General features: G+C 35.2%; 1 protein-coding gene across 4 annotated transcripts in view; it reads right to left on the bottom strand.

Moving 5' to 3' along the window:
* Positions 1-21,475, bottom strand: part of LOC150097733 (kelch domain-containing protein 3) — a 178,315-nt gene that overhangs the window by 33,721 nt on the left and 123,119 nt on the right. For 3 of the 4 annotated variants that reach the window (XM_090407769.1, XM_090407768.1, XM_090407766.1), the window contains exons 8-9: positions 14,965-15,021; positions 5,774-5,874 (exon numbers count right to left, since the gene is read on the bottom strand). In XM_090407769.1, coding sequence (XP_090263895.1) covers positions 5,774-5,874; positions 14,965-15,021 — 158 coding nt within the window. The remainder of the gene's footprint in view (positions 1-5,773; positions 5,875-14,964; positions 15,022-21,475) is intronic. The other variant, XM_090407767.1, reaches the window with a different exon arrangement.

The following is a 21,475-nucleotide window of genomic DNA, read 5'->3' as shown; positions in this document are numbered from 1 at the left end:
CTTCCTGTACTTCCTTCAATTCTAAATGCTGACTTACAACTCAAATAAAGACTAAGTATTGCTTGATATAATGCCCCATTGACACCATATAACTGCAGCGTATTGAATAGCTTCTCTCTTGGCACCTTGTCATATGCCTTTTCCAAATCTACAAAACTTAAATACAGATGTTTGTTATATTCCCATGCTTTCTCGACTATTTGTCGTAAAGTGAAGATCTGATCCTGACAGCCTCTGTTTGGCCTGAATCCAGCTTGTTCTTCACCAAGCTTTTCTTCCACAATTCTTCTCAACCGTTTCTCAAGTATACTTGCATAGATCTTGCCAGGAACACTCAGTAGGGAAATACCTACATAATTCTCACATTCAGTTTTATTTCCCTTTTTATGTATGGGTACTATCATAGCTCTACTCCAATCATCGGGAACTCCTCCCTCTATCCAGGATTTCTGAACTATGCAGTGCAGCTACTGTAAGACTCTTATACCATCATACTTCAGCATTTCTGGTCGAATATCATCTACTCCTGCTGTTTCCACATTTCAAGCCTTTGATGGCTTTTTCTACTTAAAGTATGGATATGTATTCCTGACTGCATGCCTGGTCAGTGTTTTTTACCCCTGTGCTGTCATCACTGCTTGTTTCATTTAGCAGGTTTTCAAAGTAATTACTCCATACTTCAAGGATATCTTTTTCTCCCATTTTCATGTCACCTTTATCATCTCTAACTTCTTTTACAGCACTCTTTCCTCCATTCCTAAGCTTCTTCAACAACCTCCAGAATATTTTGCCACCTTCTTGATATTTATTTTCTATTTTCTTGCCAAAGTCCTCCCATGACTTTTGTTTAGCTAGTTTTACACAGTGTTTAGCATTCTTACATTTGTCTCTGATTCTCTAAGAACACAAGCTAACTTGTTTGACAGAACTTTTGATATGCTTTCTTCTTTTCCTTCACTGCCTCTTTAACTTCCTGTGTCCACCATGGAGTTCTGATTTTTCTATCCTTGCAGACAACTTCACCACATGCCTCTCTAGCTGAATCAATCAGGGTTTTCTTCAAGGCTTGGTTCCTGTTCTCAAACTCTTTCATTTTTCCTTCAATAATCTTTGTGTATTTTAGTCTACAGTTCACATCTGAGAGCTGCTCAACTTTTATTTGCTTTAAAACTTTCTTACATGTCATTCTTTTCAATATGAAATTCAATTTTATCCTGCTCAAGACTAAATAGTGATCACTTCCAATTTCAAATCCTCTGTACACTCTGGTCTCCTGCACCAGGGAGAAAACATCACTATCAACAATAATATAGTCAATGAGACTTTTCTTATTCCTTGCCTCTTCTCTCCATGTGAACTTGGGCACATTTTTATGTTGGAACATGGTGTTAGTAATAACCAGTCCATGTCCTGAGCAGAAATACAACAGGTATTTGCCATTATTATTAGCTTTGCTCTTTTCTCCAAATTTTCCCAAAATACTTTTGTATGTCTCACAATCATTTCCTACTCTGCCATTTAGATCCCCAAGGACTAACTTTTCCTTTTTCATTGTGTCAGTTGCCTTTTCTAAAGCCTCAAAAAATTCCTCCACTTCTACCTTAGTAGAGCCTTCTGTGGATCCATAGGTACAAATAAGTCTCATTGTCCAGTTTCCCCATTCTCATATTTGCCTACATTACTCTACTTGAGACTGACTGCCATTCAAGAAGATTCGCCTCGTATTTTGTGTTGAATACTATGGCTAATCCTTCTTTTCCTTGATTGTCATTGCCTGAATATAACATTTTGTATTTATTGCTCAGAAATATCTCACCAGTTTTTGTCTTTTTTGTTTCAGTCACCCCTATTATGTCGATCTGGTATCGATCTAATTCCTCAGCTTCCATTTCTTTGCCATTCAGGCTTCTTATGTTGATAGTACTAATCTTTAACTCTAGTGATGTTGAGTTGAAGTTTGTTTTCAGATTTGTTCCAGTAGCTGACTTTTTGCTGTTCGCCCTGGTTCCCTGGTGAAAACAACCGGGGCCTTGTTTAACCAAGCGACGCCCCAGCCGGAATGAAATTTTGTCATGTTGTACCATCATTTTTTATTTTAGTTTAACCAATAAGAATACAATTTGGTCGGCTAAATCCCAAATTGCCAGCCCATCCTCGTTCGTTCAGTATCCATGTAGATACCCAATAGGGTGCACCACGAGAAGGTGAGGATTGGACATTAGGTCAGAAGCCCTGGTCGGTTCTCCGCATTCCTTTAAAGGCTATGTGGCGGTCTCCTCTCAGTTATACAGCTTTGACCCTTAAGCACCCCTCTAGGTCTTATTTTATATAAACCATGTTCTAAATTAGAAACAAATTTGTTCCATGATTCTCTATGTCCTTTTCTGACTTCTCTTTTAGCTATGGCTCTTATTCTTTTATATTCTATTTCATCTTCTAATCTTTTTTCTTTTTGATTATTTCTTTGATTGTATCATCCCAGACCTCTTCAGTTTTTTCCTTTTATTGAATTTTTTAGTCTTTCCTAAGCTTTCATTTGCTGCTGCATTTAGTATCGTTTTTATATTAAGCCATTCTATTTCTACATTTTGTTTTATTGTATCAAGATATTGGTTAATTCTTTGTTCATATAGCCATTGTACATTTGTGTCATTCAATAGTCTAGTTTTATAAACAAATGTTCAAATTTTCTTTCTGTTCTTGTTACTTATAGCCATTTAGATGGTAATCTTAATTTTATTTTAACAAGGAAGTGGTCACTGCTTATTTCATATCCTCTGTGAACTCTAACATCTAGTGAAAATTTTGATGTCTTTTCATTTAAATAAAATAATCTAATATTGATTTCCATCCTCTTGTTGACCAAGTATATTTATGTATGTCTTGATGTTTATAGAAGGAATTCATTATTTTTAGGTTATTATAAACTACAAAGTCGATCAATTTTTTACCATTCCTGTTTAGAGTATGTGCTCCATGTGTTCCTATATTATTATTAATTTTCGTGTTTCCAATTCTTGCATTTAAGTCTCCTGCTAAAATTACGTAATCATTTTTATTTATTTTATTATATATGTTTTGTAGCTGATTATAAAAATCATTATTATCATAATATAACAATATTATCCTGTTCTCTTCCTTCATCTGTGGCATATAAACCAATTATTGTTAAATAGCCTCTATCTATTTTTATTCTAGCTTCTATTATTCTTTCATTCCATAATTTATAATGTTTTAACTGTTTTGAAAGGGAGTTATGAATCCAAATCATGACTCCTGCTTGTGCTCTTTGGTCATTGTCGACCCCACTATATATCACATTAAAGTTTTCGGTTCTCATAGTTCCTTTTAATTTCTTTTTTTGTTTCTGTGATTACTGCTATTTTAAAATTTCTTTCATTTAATAGTTGGTCTAATTCTATTTCTTTATATGCTATTCCTCTTACATTCCAGTTTGCTATGTGTATTATATTTTGTCGTTTCCATTTTTGTCTTACTTTTTCCATTCCAGGGTCATTTTCCATAGATTCAATCTGATTATCTTTTTCTGTGAGCTTACAAGTAGAATTATGTTCTCCATGTCAGGGGACTAGCCTGACGATGGAATAGTTCAGTGGTAGGGCTGCAACCTTAAGGCTTCTGAACTAGCCTTCTTCCGAATTTAAACCCATAGGAGGAATAGGGTATATTGAGGGGGGGGGGGAGATTAGATTATAGAAGAATTATAGTAAGGTTTATAGAGAGGGCATAGATGTAAGGCCAGAAATGACCCCATGGCCCTCAAGTACTCTAATAGCATAAGGGTCATAAAATAAAAAGAGTTGGCTGATAAGGCCTTATAGGAAAGATTAAAGTAAGTGGATCTTCCTCAAAGTAGAAGAAGAGGTTGGATCCAGCTATTGTAAGGGGAGTACCACTTCCCTTACAATCAAGATGATTGCCCCTTATGGCCCACGAATCCTTATTCAGTATATTCGGACAACCCCACCACACACACACACGGTGGGCTCCCCTATCCGCCATCCAGGGATTGCGCTTTCTGGGGGTTACAGCCCTGGTTGTTACCCCCAGAAAGCGAGTGTCCAAACCTAGTGTCCTGGTTTCTGTGATAATTCTCATACAGGGGGAGGGGGGGAAAGAGAAAGAGGGAATGCAAAGGACAGTGTTAAAAAAATGATATCAGGATTGTGAAATACTGATTATGAAGGCAAACTGAGAATTTATAGAGTGCAGATACTAACAAACAGGAAAAAGAGGTGATATGATTGAAAGTTACACACTTCTGAAAGGGTCATACAGAATATCAGTAGATGGAATTTTTCATTTTATGGAGAGTGGGGAAAGGACAAGTGGGCATCCTTGTAAGTTGAGAATGAATACTGCCAAGAACAGGGCGAGAGCTAGATTTTTCTCTCATAGAGTGGTTCATAATAGGAATGGATTGCCACTGGATGTTGTATGTGCAGGTAGTATGTGGTCTTCAATTATTCTCCAACTCACTGGAAGTCTTTCTTATTAATGATGATGATAATAATAATAATAATGCAGACTTAGTTTACTGTTACTAGATGGAAGCAATACGGTTTTTTTTTTTTTTTTTGGCACCTCAGTTTCCTTTGTGTGTATATAAATTATATATTCAATTTAATCCTTTATCCAAGTGAAAGCAGACAAAGTTCGCACCTGAAGTATCTTCAGGAGTGAGGCAACTCATGGCAAAGGTGGACTAAGTTCTCATCACTTTCCTTGGTATCCCATAATGCAAAGCACATCTCCTTGCAGACATGTATAATGCTATGCATTATGGGAAGGGCCACGAGTTGCCCCAGTTCTGAAGATACTTCAGGCACAAACTTTGTTTGCTTACACTTGGATAAAGGATTAAACTAAATATACAATTTATAGTTGAACTTTGTGTGCCTATATTCGTTTGGTGTTATTATAAACATTCTGTATTTTTCTAAAGAACAAATATTTCAATTAAAAGTCCAGTTTGGGACTCTCTCCTCCCCTATTTTTTTTTCAATAATTTCCACCAAGAGCCCTAGTGCAAGAATGAGATTGTACACTTTAGCACACATTTGTATGTACATAAAAGTGTCATTCTAGGGTTTGTAGTATGTGGAAAAATCCATTACCTGAAGAATGCCAATTCACAAGCTATTCAAGGTAATACAGAGTTTTCATTGTATTAACATTAACTGCTAGGCATAGGCAATTTCAAATTGTGAAAAGCTACTGCATTGTATTTTATATGTTATCCAAGTATTTCTTGGAACATATACTGTATAGTTTAAGTAACTGGGTACCTTTAAAGGAGAAATTATACAGAATCAACATTGACCAAAAACATCTATGGTAAATTTAGCTGTTGGATTCAATTTCCTCTGAGAACTTCCAATGACAAGTTCAGTGGAATCATTAAATGTTGACCAACAATGGGGAGGTGCTTGCTGATGGTAGGTCATAAAAAAAAAAATTCTGTAGCACAATAGCAAGTTCCTGCTTAATATTTTTAAAAAAAAAAGTGAATTAACATCAATAGGGACAATGTAAATAACACCATGAATTCATTTTCTGACATTAACTATAGCTTGTTAAAATGATTTAATTATAGCCAGAACTTGACACTTAGCTAGAAATACATTTCAATAAAGTTATGGATTTCATTTCTTGGTAAAATATGAACCCTGGCTAACAAATACAGCAACAATTATCTCAAACTTATATTAATAGTATTCATCAGTGAACATGTGTTATAATCAATACTTACAAAAATCTAACACATAGAGATCAGCATGATCCATTAACCTCAGATCAATTCCTTCCAAAGTAAAAAATTCTTGTGGTTGAGGAATGAAATTGGGATTAGGACTGAAAAACATCAAACAAAAAATGAATTCAGTAAAATTTTGTTACTGTTTGATTCTGTTGAATGTCTACATATAAACACAAGAGGTGCAGTGCAATGACAAACAAACAAACAAAAAAAAAATCTATAACAGGTGCACTAATTCATTACCATGATACTTGGTTTATGCAGAATCAAGAAGTAATAAGCTTATAGTACAATCCAAAAAGCTTCCAAAACTATGATTAGTAGCTAGAATTTATATTAAGAAAACTACTCAATCAGCCAAGAGAATTTAATGGCATTAATTTGTAATGATTTGTAGTAAATTTAAGTCCTCCAAACAAACTATGCACAGGAAAATTTCTGAAAAAGTCATGTTCAGTGTTAAGTAATTCTAAAACTTCCTTAAATTCAATCAAACAGCATAACATAGTAATTTGTTTTAAAATACTGCAAAACAAACAAGAGTAACTTCTAGACTACCTAAAATGGCCAAAAAATTAAATATCTTTTAGTTAATGTCCTACCTGGATATACAAATTATATAAAATTCACGAATCTAATAATCCTCGCAGACCAACAGTAGATGCTACCTGATCAGCCTCCTCTTATAGGTTATCCAAACAATTAGTAAATTTGTTTACTCCCACTCACTGGCTATACCTCTTCTTACATTAAAAAGTCCATCAATTTTAAAGCTTCTATGGAAAATTTAATGTTAAGTGATTCTGAAATTATGGTTCAGCTTTGACATCACTTCTTTCTCTCTTCAGCAATATCCTCTTGAAAGATACCTTAATCTTTTTGAAAAACATTCCCCCCCCCACCCCGACACCAGAGACTATTCTTTTGCCATCTATACAGTTAACTTCTCATAGAAGAACAAAATATACAAACAGACAGAGTACATCAATCAGCTTATCCTTTCAACATCTCATTGCCAATTTTTACATGGATTTTAAAAAGCAGAGTCTTGATATATTTCCACTTAAGCTTTCTATCTTGATAAGATACACTAAGGTTCTCAATTTGGTCTCATGGCATAGACACATTCCTCCTTCATTTTAACAGTCAGCATCCTACAATCCATTTTAATGTGGGAAAAAAAAAAAAAAGGAATTAACAGTCTAACCTTTCTAGACATCTTCATAACACTTTCCAAATGGTAACCTCTCTTTTACAGTATACAGTAAACCTACTCAATCTGACAGACATATTCAAACTTTCTGATCATTCTCTCTCCCCCAGCTATGTCATTATTAAATTCTTACTAAAATGGATATCAATCTCTGTTCCATCAATTTTAAACAGAGTAACTGCTACTCTTGCAACTACTAGTGAGACACACTAACAACAATTACACTATGTCAACCCAAAATGAGAGAAAATTTTCCTCTTCAGATTTATTTGTAGCCAAAAAGATTCCACCTTTCTGACTGAAAAATTAAGGATGTGTTTTTAAAATTCTGTTTTAACAATAAAGGCAAATGTCGGTAATAATTATTTTACCTATTAATATGTAAATAGAATTTCTTTTATGTTAGCCTCAGTGTTTTTTGAGAAATATATAATATTACCTATCTGTATGCTGTACAAAATATTTTTTTGCTTGTTTACAATTATCAAATTTTGTGTTGTTTTTTCAATATCTATTCATTAAATTTTACTTTTTCCCTATATATACTAAAATATAATCATCATCAAATTCCTGACATGTACCCTCAAGGGGTGTACAGGATATGACAGCACTACATGAAAAACTTACATCATTACTAACTTCCTATCTACAATTTTCCTCCAAATCAATCTGCTAGCTTCAAGACTCCAACATTATGAGAGCTTATATTTCTGTCTTCTAAGGCACTTTTTACTATATCAATACACCTATATCTTGCTCTTCCTCTGGGTCTTTTTTCCTGCCAACCTGGCAGAGAACACTTGTTTTACTAATCTTTCCTCTCCCATTCTGTTTAAGTGACCATACCATCTCAGATTAGCTCTGCTAACACATTCCTGGATGCTAACAATGTCAAGTTCTTTCCTAATATCCTCATTTTTAATATGATATTGCCATTGATGCCATCTGTTCACGACCTTATCTTTCTCAGGAGTCTCATATCTGCGGTCTCTAGTCTTTGGTCAAGTTTTTTATTTATAACCCAGCTCTCAGATTCAAAAGTTAAAACTGGTTTGTACACTGTCTTGTATACAGCTAATTTAGTGTTTTGACTAATTTCTCTCTTATTCCATATAAATTTATTTAGTCGACTTCCTAACATACTAGCTTTGCTGATTCTTTTGTCTATTTCCATATTTAATTTACCATCTTCACTAAAATTCGTGCCTAAGTAGCCGAAATATTTTACTTGTTCTATAGGTTCTTTATTCACAACACAGTTGATATTTTCAATGCTTCTGCCTATTTTCATTGTCTTTGTCTTGTTATTGCTGACTGTCATACCATATCTATTACAACAGTTATTCAAATTAGTCAGGAAATCTTGCAGACTTGTAGTAGACTTATTTAGAAGTATAACATCATCCACATAAAGCAAAGAGCTGAGATTAACATCTCCAATTTTGATACCAAGTTTAATACCACTTTCCTTCATAATGTGATCCATATAGATAAGTTTATTATTATAGTGTTTTATCGTCCGCATGGTTAGCCTAGCGGCTGTGCACTTCGCAACCATATGCCTGGGGAAGGAGTGTCCTAGGTTTGATTCCCCATCGGTGACATGAGGAGCCATACCCAAGTTAGCCGGTCTTGGACATGGACAGTAGGGTTTCTATCTCCATCCTATTCAACACCACTCTAACCTCCACCTCCCCCATACATGAAATAAATAAGTTTGATTCTCGTCGTGATGGGAGGAATCTTTATGTGGACTTTTTCAATCGAAGGTGAGTTAGCCGATCTCATATGGAGGTAGCAGGGTATCTTCTCCTGGAAACTCGGGTTTTTCATCCCACATACAGACAAATCGGCCCTTCAGAACACACAATTTACAGACAAAAAATACTAGTTGTGGTGGTGGTGGGTGGTAGATGGCGTTGATTGGTAGTAAAGGTTTGGTGTAGTGGCAGAGACAGTTGTATAGTAGGTGTCCTCCCGCAATAAGTCTTCGGACTCCTTGGAGGTGTCACAAATAATAATAATAAATACACTAAAGAAATACTCACTGAACATTTCCATGGAACATGAGTCACATCTACTGAATCCATCTCCAGCAACTAAAATCAGTCTTCCATATTCGCCCTTTATTCTATTAGCAACACGACTGTAGAATTCTCTAGGGTTCTGCTTTACTGCTTCAGCCAATCTCTTTTCTTATTACACTCATCACCACCCTAGCCTGCACCTTATAAATCTCATGAAGGACTTTGCTTCAAACAGAGGGATGCTCTGTTTTCTTTATATCTTCGCCATAAGTCTTCTTTCTCAGAAGCTCCTGCATAATTCCATAATTGATCCATTCCACTCCTACTTTATTTGTTCTTCTAACTTTAGGAATACAATCTGACATTGTTGTAAGTAACAGATTCCAGTTATAGGCATTGCTGATTTCTCTCTCCATTTCTAAATGTCTCTCTTGTTTTGTGCTTGTACTAGCCTAACCACTCCCCACATAAAAAAACATGATCATTATGTAGTGTGGTTCAGGACAATTATCATGTCATGATATTTGTCCTGAAGTAGCTCAAAGAATTTAATCTCCTCACCCACACATTAGTTCCTGCTTCCAGTCAATGCTTCCATAATTACTTAAAGTCACCATGATCCTCACCCTCCTGTTCCTCACTAGTCTTATCTGTCTGAATATTTCAGAATTATCTCCGTCTGCATTCTCTGGCCTGTAAAATTTCTGTTTCCCTCAAACTTCATACTAAATGGCCTCAAAACATTATCATTACTGCTTTCTTCCAATTCTACTTTGAAAGGACACAACTCTTCTGAAATCATCAGTAATACTACACCTCCTCTTTTATGTTTTCTGGTTTTTTGAAAATGCTAACTATCACATTCTATTCCCATGAGTACATCATCCTCCGTTAAGCACATCTGACACTGATGATTTATGTATCAAAGCCACAAACTCTGCACTCTTATTCCTAATACTCTTTGCACTGATTTATACATCAATGTATAAGGCACAGTAGCTTTCTTTTCATCTCCCTTTCCTTTCCACAAGTCCTTACCTTATCATTCAAGTCCTTCAACTCTGTGGCTCCTATCGAGACTTATCCTGCATCCCTATTTTGTCTTCCTTTGTCCTATATCTCACATCAATTTTGGTATCTTACACTCATAGTCCCACCATCTAGTTTTTGTTTCCCTGACTAGTTCACACTCGCCTCCTTTCACCAACAACTTACCCAGCTTCACACTACCACTATCATTCAAATGTAAACCATCTGCAGCAAACAGCTTTCTCCTATCCACAAACTCGAGTCCCCTCTTCCTGCACATTCTAGCTATCATGTATTCATAATCACTGCTCTCTTCCTCAGATCTTTACTAATCATACTGTGGCAATATATTCACAGTTCTCCCTCTTACACTCTTCTGCTTCAATGTCTGTAGAAACACTTGCAAATCCCACGTTACCTCATTCACATTCACTTGTAAATTATTTGTTCCTACCAACACAGTCAACCCCTCTACATTCCCTTTCCTCTCCACAGCCTCAAGTCATGCTTCGTATGGTTGCTCTTCTCAGATATACTTTTGACACCTGCTCCATTTTCATATCAGTCATCAAAGAGTTCCCATACAGCACTAAATTACTTTCTACCATTTCATTATAATCATTTGCCTTTGACTCATCTGTTACTGATGCCTTCCTGCTTACACCTCCAACTACCAATCTCTTCTCCAAATGTCCTATCTCACTCTACACATACCTCAATTCATTCCTGATTTTTACCAATATCCCTCACTTGTGTTCATATATTTCATGTTAGCTTCTTCACATTCTTCCTTTGTTCTTCTACCCATTATCTATCTTATTTACTTTCTGCTGCATCATTTACCACATTTGCTACCCTCATGTCATTCATACTACCATCAATTTCTCCTTTCACCAGATTACTTGCCTGCTATTTCATAACTTTCTTAACACTTCACTCACTGTTCTTTAAGTATCTCTCTTTGCTATCTAACGAGCACTCATCTTCTCATCACATTCTTGCTACTATTACCCTCAATCACCATTGTCACCACTCATCAACACATTTATCCACATAATCCAACAAATACATGTAACACACTTCACATTTCACAAAATGACTAAAATCAAAATTTAACTCATGCATAGACAAAGCTTCTGCCATCTTCCTTTCGATGCCCATCAGTATACATACCTTGTTCTAAGTTTAAAGGTTTTATAAGTAAACAGAAACAAATGCTACAAACAATTCAAGTACACAACTTCTATAGCAACTAACACAAAAACACATAAAAATCTATTAATTAGTTAACTGGTTAGTTCATTCTACAAAAGTCTTCTGCAAAGTGCCACTAAATTATATACATACATAATGTATTTTTATTTATTTTTTTTATGTAATCTAGAAACTCTATACTAGAAACCAAACATGGAACTTTTTCAAGCCACTTCAGACCTCCAATAAGTCAGACATGGTTACACATGGCAATGAAATTTATCTCCCTTCTAAAGACAATCACAAATAACAACAGCAGGATTTAAACATCTGCAGCCTGGTTGGAAAGCAGGTATATTAACCATGCAGTCATCTAAACCAGCAAAGTGTTAGGTTTCCTATCAAGATTTTCAATTGGATCAAATTTTAATGTAGATATGCAGCCAGTTTAAGTGCCTTTATTAAATGGTTGATGTAGTGAGCCTAGCAAAGTCTAAATTTTGCTTATGTCGACTAAGTGATTATGGGGTGACGGGATAGGAAGATCTGATCTATTTGGGATCTGAGTTCAGTGGGCTGCAAGATCTCTGGCAGCCCAGTTCTGGTACCACTCAACTGAACTAGCTGAGTGGTACTAGAAATTTCAATTGCACTCTTGTAATTTTGTGCAGACCATTCACTGCCAGAAAATAGTGGTGTACTTGTATGTGGAACTACAAGGTTGGTAATTATAAACAGCTTAAGAGAGAGCTTGGAGCTACAGCATGGGATGATGAGTCAAGTGGGAAGGAGGTAAATGATGCTTGAACACTGACTGAGAAATATTTAACAGCATAAATGTGTGAATGTACTCCCAAGGTCATAAAGCTGAATAAGGTAGGTATCAAATTGATGAATAAATAGATTAAGTATGAAATCTGAAGAAGGTAGAAGGCACAATAATGGCAATATCAGTTGCATGAAGTGTATAAAGAACAGGCAAGGAAAGTGACTAGATAAAAACAGCAAAAGTTATGGAGCAGAAATTTGCAAATCAGGTAAAAAAAAAAATCCTAGAGAGAGAGATAATATTAATGAATGAAAATGGTAGATTAGTAACTGCTACAGAGGACATAGTCGAGGTATTCTGCAAACAATTCACCAGGGTGTTTCATTCTCATCAAAATGAAGTCATGAAAAGTCTTGAGTATAGAGGAAATGGGAATAAATAGCTTAATGAGGAATGAGCAAGAGATATATGAAGCATAAAGCAAGCTTGATGTGAATAAGGCAACAGGACTAAATGCCACCATGTGTCTAAAGGGAATATTCCAGGGTGTTATGATCAAGCTTTGGTTTACCTATTTAACAAGTCTTGTAACAGCAAGAGTCCCATAGAAGTCAAAGGAAGACAGAAAGAAAAATAAAATTGCAACACAACACACCATTCCTTCCACCATTTTGCAAAAGTGGTGGTGGTGGTGGTGGCGATAAGGCTGCAGTTACAAATTATAGACCAATCTGTATATCTAATATTGTGGTTAAGGTGTTGGAGAGAGCTAGAATACAGAAATGGGTTGATAACAGCAGTATTTTCTGTGACTGTCAGCATGGGTTTGTAAAAGAGCAGTCATGTTTTATCAAATTACTTACTATAACAAGGTGATGAATGCATGGACAGGAGAGATGCATATAGATTAGTATACTTAAGATTTTGCAAAGGCTTTTGGTAGATTGCCACATAACAAATTGGTAACAAAATTGGAATAGAGAGGATCAAATACTAGATTAATGAGTTGGAGAGGTGACTGGTTGTCAGATAGATATAGGCAACTTGTGTGTATACGAGGGTGGTCTGAAAAGATCTTGGCTTAACAATGAAAAAATGAATTTATAATTTCGAAATTATTTTGATTTTTCAACATAATCTCCCTTAAGACTAATACATTTATTCCAGCGATGCTCCAGCACCATTATCCTGTCCTTGAAGTGGTTCTCAGTAAGATCTGCAAAATACCCTTCTACAGATGAAATCGCCTCTTGATTCAAAGAAAAACGCTGACCAGCGAGGAAGAGTTTTAGTTTTGGGAAGAGAGAGAAGTCAGAGGGAGCCAAATCTGGGGAATAGGGTGGAAGTTCCAACAATTCATAGCACAGATCCCTTAATTTTCCCATTGCCAAAACACCTTTGTAAGCAGGTGCATTATCCTGATGAAAGATGATTTGTTTCTTCTGCAAACCGGGTCTTTTTTCACTAATTTTTTCATTTAGTCTGGTTAAAAGATCGGAATAATATTCCCCAGTTATTGTTTTACCCTTTTCAAGATAATTAATAAACAAAATGCCTTTAGCATCCCAAAACACTGATGCCATGACCTTTCCTGCTGATGGAACTGACTTCGTCTTCTTTGGCACTGAACAACCGGCTTCTGTCCACTGTTTTGACTGCTGTTTGGATTTTGGTGTGTAATGGTGAATACAAGTCTCATTCATAGTAATAAATCGATGCACAAAATCAGTTTTACTCTTGTTAAAAGGCTCCAAGGCACTGTTCAGAGATTTTCATGCAAGTGCATTTTTGATCTGCTGTAAGCAAGCATGGCGCCCAACTTGCGCAAATCTTTTTCATTTGCAATTTTTCATGCAAAATATATCCTCCACATTCTTTTGAAATGCCTATAGTCTCAGCAATTTCACTCGCTTTGACTTGCCAGTCATCCAATACCATACCGTGCACTTGATCAATGATTTCTGGTGTTGTTACACTTTTTGGATGTCCTTCACGTGGATCATCTTCAAGGCTGGTGAAGAACAGAGTGGTTTTGGTTTCATTTGGAGATCAGATGACCAGTTAACCAAACAAGTACTTACAAATAAATTCGACAAGAAAAGATCCACAGGAAGATCCCAAACACAACAGATGGATGTGGTGATGAAAGCTGGATGAACACTTTACACCAGATGCAGCTTATGACAGAGACATCTGAAATCTAATGATAGCATTGAATTTAAATAGTTTTTGTGAAGCTGTCAAAGGAAAAATTTTATCAGGCTAGAGTGGTATTATTAATATCAGTTCAAATTTTTTTTGCTAAATTTTTCAAATAAAAATGAACCGACTCTAACCAAAAGTGAACAACGTAGACAACTTCTTGTCATTTCAAATATCGAATATGATTAAATTTCACTAAATCAGGGCAGCACAGCATCAGAGCTATGATGTCCCATCATAGTTCTGAATTAGTCAGATTGAAAATAGGAACAGAAAATAGTATAAATTTAATAAGGATTTCAAAAGATCTGAGTAAAATCTATCCATAATTTTGCCTAAGAAGCATGGACCAATAGGAGGGGAATATATGGACACTTGGGCATAGCGATCATCTCTCCTATAAGGTCCTGCTAGGGCAACTCATAAATGCCAGAGTGAGTGTATTCTGGTAAGCTCTCTGGTCAAATTTCATACAAAACTTTTATAGTTTCTATATTCGGCTTTGAAATAATGCTGGATTTAATATCCACTTAATTTTTATAATTTAAGCATGCTCAATAAATTATTCTTATTACCATTATTAATATTCGGTGTTTTTGATCAGGAATGCAAGGATTCCATGGTAGGAGATGCTGCCTAGTCGACATTTTGCCAGTGAACCATCTGATGGATTAATATTAATATATTTACCAAACTACAAAGTGCTGATATTCTAATGTGAAAGGTAAAAAGAATGAACTGGAAAACATACCATACATAGTCACTCATAAATTTCATGAAATGATGTTTTGGAAACACTTGAAAGGCACTAGAAAAGAAAACAGTACCATTTTTTCACAAATTCTTTTTGAGTTTGGTGGGTTAAATACAACTGCGATAAAAATTTTTGCTTTATTTTATATGCCTAATGTAGCTTTTATAGTTCAAGATATTTTTGGTTGTTTTCATTTTTGAATAACTGATTTTAATATTTTTTTTCAAATTTCTGATTTTCATATTTCTGTTATTGGTTTTTTTATTGGAGTTTTTTTTATTTGTAGTAAGACTACCATAATGATTTTTGACATTTTTCATGGTTGATAAGGAAATAGAGTTTACAGGAACAAGTTTACAAAGCCCCTATAGCACAGTGGCATGCTACAGAGGCTCTATACTTATCCACTGCTGTTTAAGCTAACAAAGCATTCCATTGTTGTGGAATATAGTTAAAACTGAGCAAAACAGCACAAAGGATCACTTGGATATTATGAAATACAATGAGAAGTGGTAATAATGAAGTTTATTATCTCTCTCTTTATATGGTTTATGACATCAACTGGACTACTGGGTACAGATTTGGTTGGCTGGGTTTTCACGGGATGAGGGTCTGTCCTTATAGAGAATGCTCCCTATAAAGACAGATGGAAGGTCTGTGGGTTACAAGGTTTAGTTCATATGCAGAAAAGAGGTGATATGGCAGAAACGTATTAGTTACTAAAGGAGTCTTACAAAGTATATGTGGAAGAAAATTTTCAATACATGAGACAATAGCAGAAAACGATGGGCCATTCAAAGAAGTTGTGGAAGAGTGCAGTTAGTAAGGGCATAAGGACTTAATTTTTTGCCTAGTGAATAGTTAATGAGTGGAATATTTCCCAGAAGCAGCCACAAATACTTCGTCAATGAATGAGTTTAATGAAAAGTATGACAAGCATTGTATGAATAATGGGTTAGTGTGAGTAACCAATAATGAGTCAGACTACATAGAGATGCTCATGCAATAACAATTGTCATCATTATATTTTGCCAATAAAAATAGCCCAACAAGCAGTCTTGAACCTAGATAGGGTATAAATTCATAATTTACCAAACACAGAGCTGGTTAATAAGTTATATTTATTGTTTTCATACACGATACACTTGGAAACTGTTCGGAAACTTTTCAGTTTTCCTGTTGTTTTTGTGAGAACTAACGTGTTCTGTGAAGTGGTGATACAGTGTTATCTGATTTGTGTGTTGCAAGTTACAAGCATTTATAAAATGTCACCTTTGTAAAATTATATGCCTGGTATACATATCATTTTTGCCTAATTTTCACACACTATCAATGACACTACCAACTTGACAAATTTAAACAGAGATCCTAAATATCAAATTTTATTATATGTCATCCAGATATGGAATTATTATCAATTCAAATCATTAAATCATTTTGTTAGGGGATGCTATGCGGTCAAAGCTGGATAACTGGGAGGAGACTTACTTTCATGTTGCCTTTTAAAAAATACGGAGAAATGACCAGGGCTTCTGACCTACTGTCTAATCCTCGACTTCTTGTTGTGCACCCTGTTAGTAGGTATCTACCTAGATAGTAAATGAATGAGGCTGGACTGGTAATTTGGAAATTAGCAAAATGATGGTACACATGACAGATTTTCATGCCAGCTGGTGCATCACCCAGAACAAGGTACCTGTCAGGAAAACAGGACAAACAGATCAGCTACAGGGAAAAAAAAATCCTGACTCAACATCAGTAGAGTTCAAGATTGGCACTATCAGCATAAAAATCATCAATGGAAAAGAAATGGAACTAGCAGAAGAAATGAATAACAATCAAACTGACATGATGATGGGCATTAGCAAACAAAAAATAATTGCCTGAATATAACAAGATGTTATATTCAGGCAATGATCATAAGGGAAAAGAAGGAACAGTCTATAGCATTCAACATTCAAGAAGAATCAGGAATAGTGGGTAAACATCAGAATGTAGAACTGGACAATGACACTTATCTGTGCCTATGGTCCTACAGAAGGTTCTACTAAAGAAGAATTGAGGAATTTTTTTTTGAGACATTAGAGCAGGCAGCTAACATAACAAAAAAAGAAAAGTTGGTCCTTGTTGGAGACCTAAACAGCAGAGCAGGAAATGATTACCAAACATGTCAAAATATTTTGGGAAAATTTGGAGAAAAGAGTAAAACTAATAATAATGGTAAGTATCTGCTAGATTTCTGTTCAGAGGATGGACTAGTTATCACTAACACCATGTTCCAATATAAAAATGTGCACAAATTCACAAGGAGAGAAGATGTGAGATATAAGAAAAGTCTCACTATGTTATTATTGATAGCGATATCTTCTCACTAGTTCAGGATACAAGGGCATACAGAGGATTTGAAATAGGAAATGATCACCAATTTAATTTAAAGCAGGATAAAACTGAATTTCATGTCAAAAAGAAGAGTGTTTGAGAAAGTTTTAAAATGAAGCAAAGTCAAGCAGCCTTCACAGGTGAACTGTAGACAACAATACATAAACACTATTCAAAAAAAGTTGAAAGAGTTTTTGAAAACAAAAGCCAAACCTCACAAATTCAGTGGCAAACCCTAAAGATTCAGCCAGAGAAGCACATGGCAAGGTTGTCTGCAAGAATAGACCAATCAGAAATGGTGGACTTGGTAAGTTAAAGAAACAGTCAAAGAAAAGAAGAAAGTATACTGAAAGTTCCTGGCAAGTAAGTCAGCTCGTGCTCTTAGAAAATACAGAGAAAAATGTCAGAAAATGAACCACTGTGTAAAACTAGCTAAACAAATTCATGGGAACAATTTGGTAAGAACATAGAAAATAAATATCAGGAAGGTGGCAAAATATTCTGGAGGCTGTATGAAAAAGAATAGAAATGGAGGAAAGATTATTGTTATAAAGGTGAAATGAAAACTGAAGATAAAGATATTCTAGATGTCTGGATTACTTTGAAAGATTGCTAAATGAAACAAGCAATGACAGCATGACGGTAGAAAACATGTAACAGGAATGCAAACAGGAATACATATAACTACCTGAAGTAGAAAAGCCATTAAAAACCTGAAATGTAGAACAGCAGCTGAATATATGATATTCGACCAGAAATGCTTAAATATGGAATAAAAGTTTTGTAATGACTATACTGCATAATTCAGAATACCTGGTCAGAGGATCAAATTCCAGATGACTGGAATAAAGCTCATGCAGTCCTATTAAAAACAAATCAAACTGAATCTGAGAATTACAGAGGAATTTCCCTACTGAGTGTGCTTAGTAAGATTTATACAAGCATTCCAGAGAATACTATGGAAAATTGTGGAAGGGAAGCTAAGAGAAGAAGTCAATTTCAGGCTAAACAGATATTATTATCATCATCTTCCTGACATGTATCCTCGGGGGGGGGGGGGGGGGGGGGTACAAGGTATTATAACAGTACTGCCTGAAAAAGTTACACCATTACTAACTTCAGATCAACAATTTTCCTCCAAATTAATCTATTACCTGTCAAGACTCCAATATTATCAGATCTTATATTTCTGCTTTTAAGGCACTTATTACTGTATCATCCATCTAAATCTTCCTCAAGGTGTTTTTCCTGCCAACCTGGCAAAGAACGCTTGTTTTTGATAATCTTTCCTCTCCCATTCTGTTTAAGTGACCATACCACCTGAGATTAGCTCTGCTAATACATTCCGGGATGCTGACAATGTCAAGTTCTTTTCTAATATCCTCGTTTTTAATATGATATTGCCATTGATGCCATCTGTTCACGCCCCTAATCTTTCTCAGGACTCTCATATCTGCAGTCTCTAGTCTTTGGTCAAGTGTTTTACTTCTGACCCAGCTCTCAGATCCATAAGTTAAAATTGGTTTGAACACTGTCTTGTATACAGCTAATTTAGTGTTTTGACTAATTTCTCTCTTATTCAATATAAATTTATTCAGTTGACTTCCTGCCATACCAGCTTTGTTGATTCTGTTGTCTATTTCCATATTTAATTTACCATCTTCACTAAAAATCGTGCCTAAGTAGCCAAAATGTTTTACTTGTTCTAAAGGTTCTCCATTCACAATGCAGCTGATATTTTCAATGCTTCTGCCTATTTACCAAATTTATTACAACAGTTATTCAATGTAGTCAGGAATTGTGCAAACTTGTGCTGGATTCATTCAGAAGTATAACATTTCTGTATAAAGTAGTAAGATTAGCATTGCCAATTTTGATATCAGATTTAATACAACTTTCCTTCATAATATGATCAATATAGATAATGAATAACAGTGAAGATAATGTGCACCCTTGTCACACACCGAATTTAACATCAAACCATCTTCCTGTACCTCCTTCATTTCTAACTGCTGACTTACAGGCTTAAATAGAGACTATGTACTGCCCGGTTCCATGAAAATTTATTGAAAACAGTTTACCGAATGGCATTTCGTTGCACGATAATTCGTTGAAAATGCAACTGATTAAAAAAAAAACAATTCACCATTAATTTTTTGATTAATTCTTTCATAATTCATTGAAAGAGTAATTTTCTAGCAAACTATCATTTAAAATGGCTGGCCTGGTTGGCCGAGTGGTTAGCGTATCTGCTCTCCAGCCAAAAGGCTGCGGGTTCGAATCCCGCCGTGGGCATGGATGTTTGTGATTGTCTGTGAAAGTACTAGTGGTGGTAGTCTGCAGTAGATGGCATTGGTGTTAGATGACGAAGGTTGGTGGAGTCGTGAGATGAAGAGTTGTAGAGTAGATGCCCTCCCTCGATGAGTGTTTGGACTCCCTGGAGGTGTAATGCAATAATAATAATAATAATAATAAAAAGTGTTCAATAACAATACCTAACATTACTCAATATACAGACAACATATGTAACTGGTCATTGGAACGTAATAATTATTTTGTTGCATGTTAGAACATTATATGAGTGTAGATGCTGCTTCACTGTGTAGTGATTTATCTCCATACGATAAGTTTCGTTCTACCTAATTTTGTCACAACAACAACAAGTCAGATTGAAATTAAAACTGAAAATTTTTAATATATATCATAACTGTAAAATTTCATTAAATTTCATCCAGCCAGAGCAGAATTACTAATATCATTTCAAAACTTCTTTACAAAAATGTTATATAATAAAAGTTATCCAGTTGGTGAATGGCACTGACAATTTCTTATACAAACAACTTGTACTAATTCCACTATGTCAGAGAGTTATTATAATATATATTTTTGGCACGTTGTTCCTTTGTAGCCTCAAATATAATTCAAATGAAAACTGGAACTGTTTGACAAATTTTTGTAAAAGTTGCAAATACCAAATCTGAGTAAAATTGATCACATAATAACTGCTGTACTGATGTTACATACTACTTCTAGTAATAATAATAATGGAGCCTCTATAGTTCAGTCGGTATGATGCCCTTTATTTAGAAAGACCTGGGTTCGACTTTCATCTATGACACAAATAATTTTTTATCAGTCTTCTTCAAATGAAGATGAGTTAGCAGGCCTAATACAGAAATGGCAGGGTTTTCCCTCTGGGAAACAGCAAATCAGTCCCATGAACACAAATCTACAGAAAAGAAACAATTTTTGGACAAAAAAAAAAGGCCATACTGTTCTATAATATTCCTTAGTAAAGTAGCAGTGCTATCCCACCAATCATTAGGTTGAGAAGAGAGGAAGATGAAGGAATAACATTAATCATTTTTATTACTACTACTACTGATAATAAAAATAATACAGTTAGTAGTAGTAGTAATCTGTGACTTTAGTTAGGAATGTAAGAATTCCATGCAATGAATTATCCATGTCGATATACCGTTGCCAGTGATCGAAGCATCCAGATTGAGCATTATCAATGCATTGCACTGAAATTTGCAAAATGCTGATATTCTGATGTGAAGGATAACAAGATAAAATTGATATAGTACGCCCATAGATATGAGACCCTTCAATGAATTAACTTCTCTTTTATGTTCATTGTAGTTTTTAAAATGGTAACTATTTTGCTTGTATAACATTTGGAAAATTTTACCTATAAAGCATGTGATTTCGGGTGTTGTTGACCAATTTGTTCATTGCCTTATTTCTTTCTCCCCTTCAACATGAATTGACTTTTCTTGGCAGTCTGCCAACGAGAGCTCTCACCTATGTGGTCAGACTATAAACATATCATGATGATAATCACTTGTGAATTTCATGAGCACGATGTTTTGGAAACACTGCAAGGTACTACAAAACAAAAGGGTGAGGATGCTGTTTTTCGCAGTAAATTATTTTCCACATTACTTTATGGTTAACTTTTGTACTTTATATGTGAATGTTGTTGCTTTTATACTTGTAGAAAGTATTTCCCATAAGATTGCTACAGTCGTCACAGCATAAGGAAGTCCTACATCATATTAAGGTGGGTGCCATGGATATTTGTTCCTCACACTATAGTGTCCATTAACATCTTTCCAAGCAGTGT

Source organism: Typopeltis vanoorti, chromosome 17, assembly GCF_054136105.1.
Source record: "Typopeltis vanoorti isolate ZY-2024b chromosome 17, IOZ_Tvanoo_1.0, whole genome shotgun sequence".
Classification (NCBI taxonomy): domain Eukaryota; kingdom Metazoa; phylum Arthropoda; class Arachnida; order Uropygi; family Thelyphonidae; genus Typopeltis; species Typopeltis vanoorti.
The sequence above is the reverse complement of the archived record's forward strand: the minus strand, read 5'-3'. Positions and strand labels throughout refer to the sequence as shown.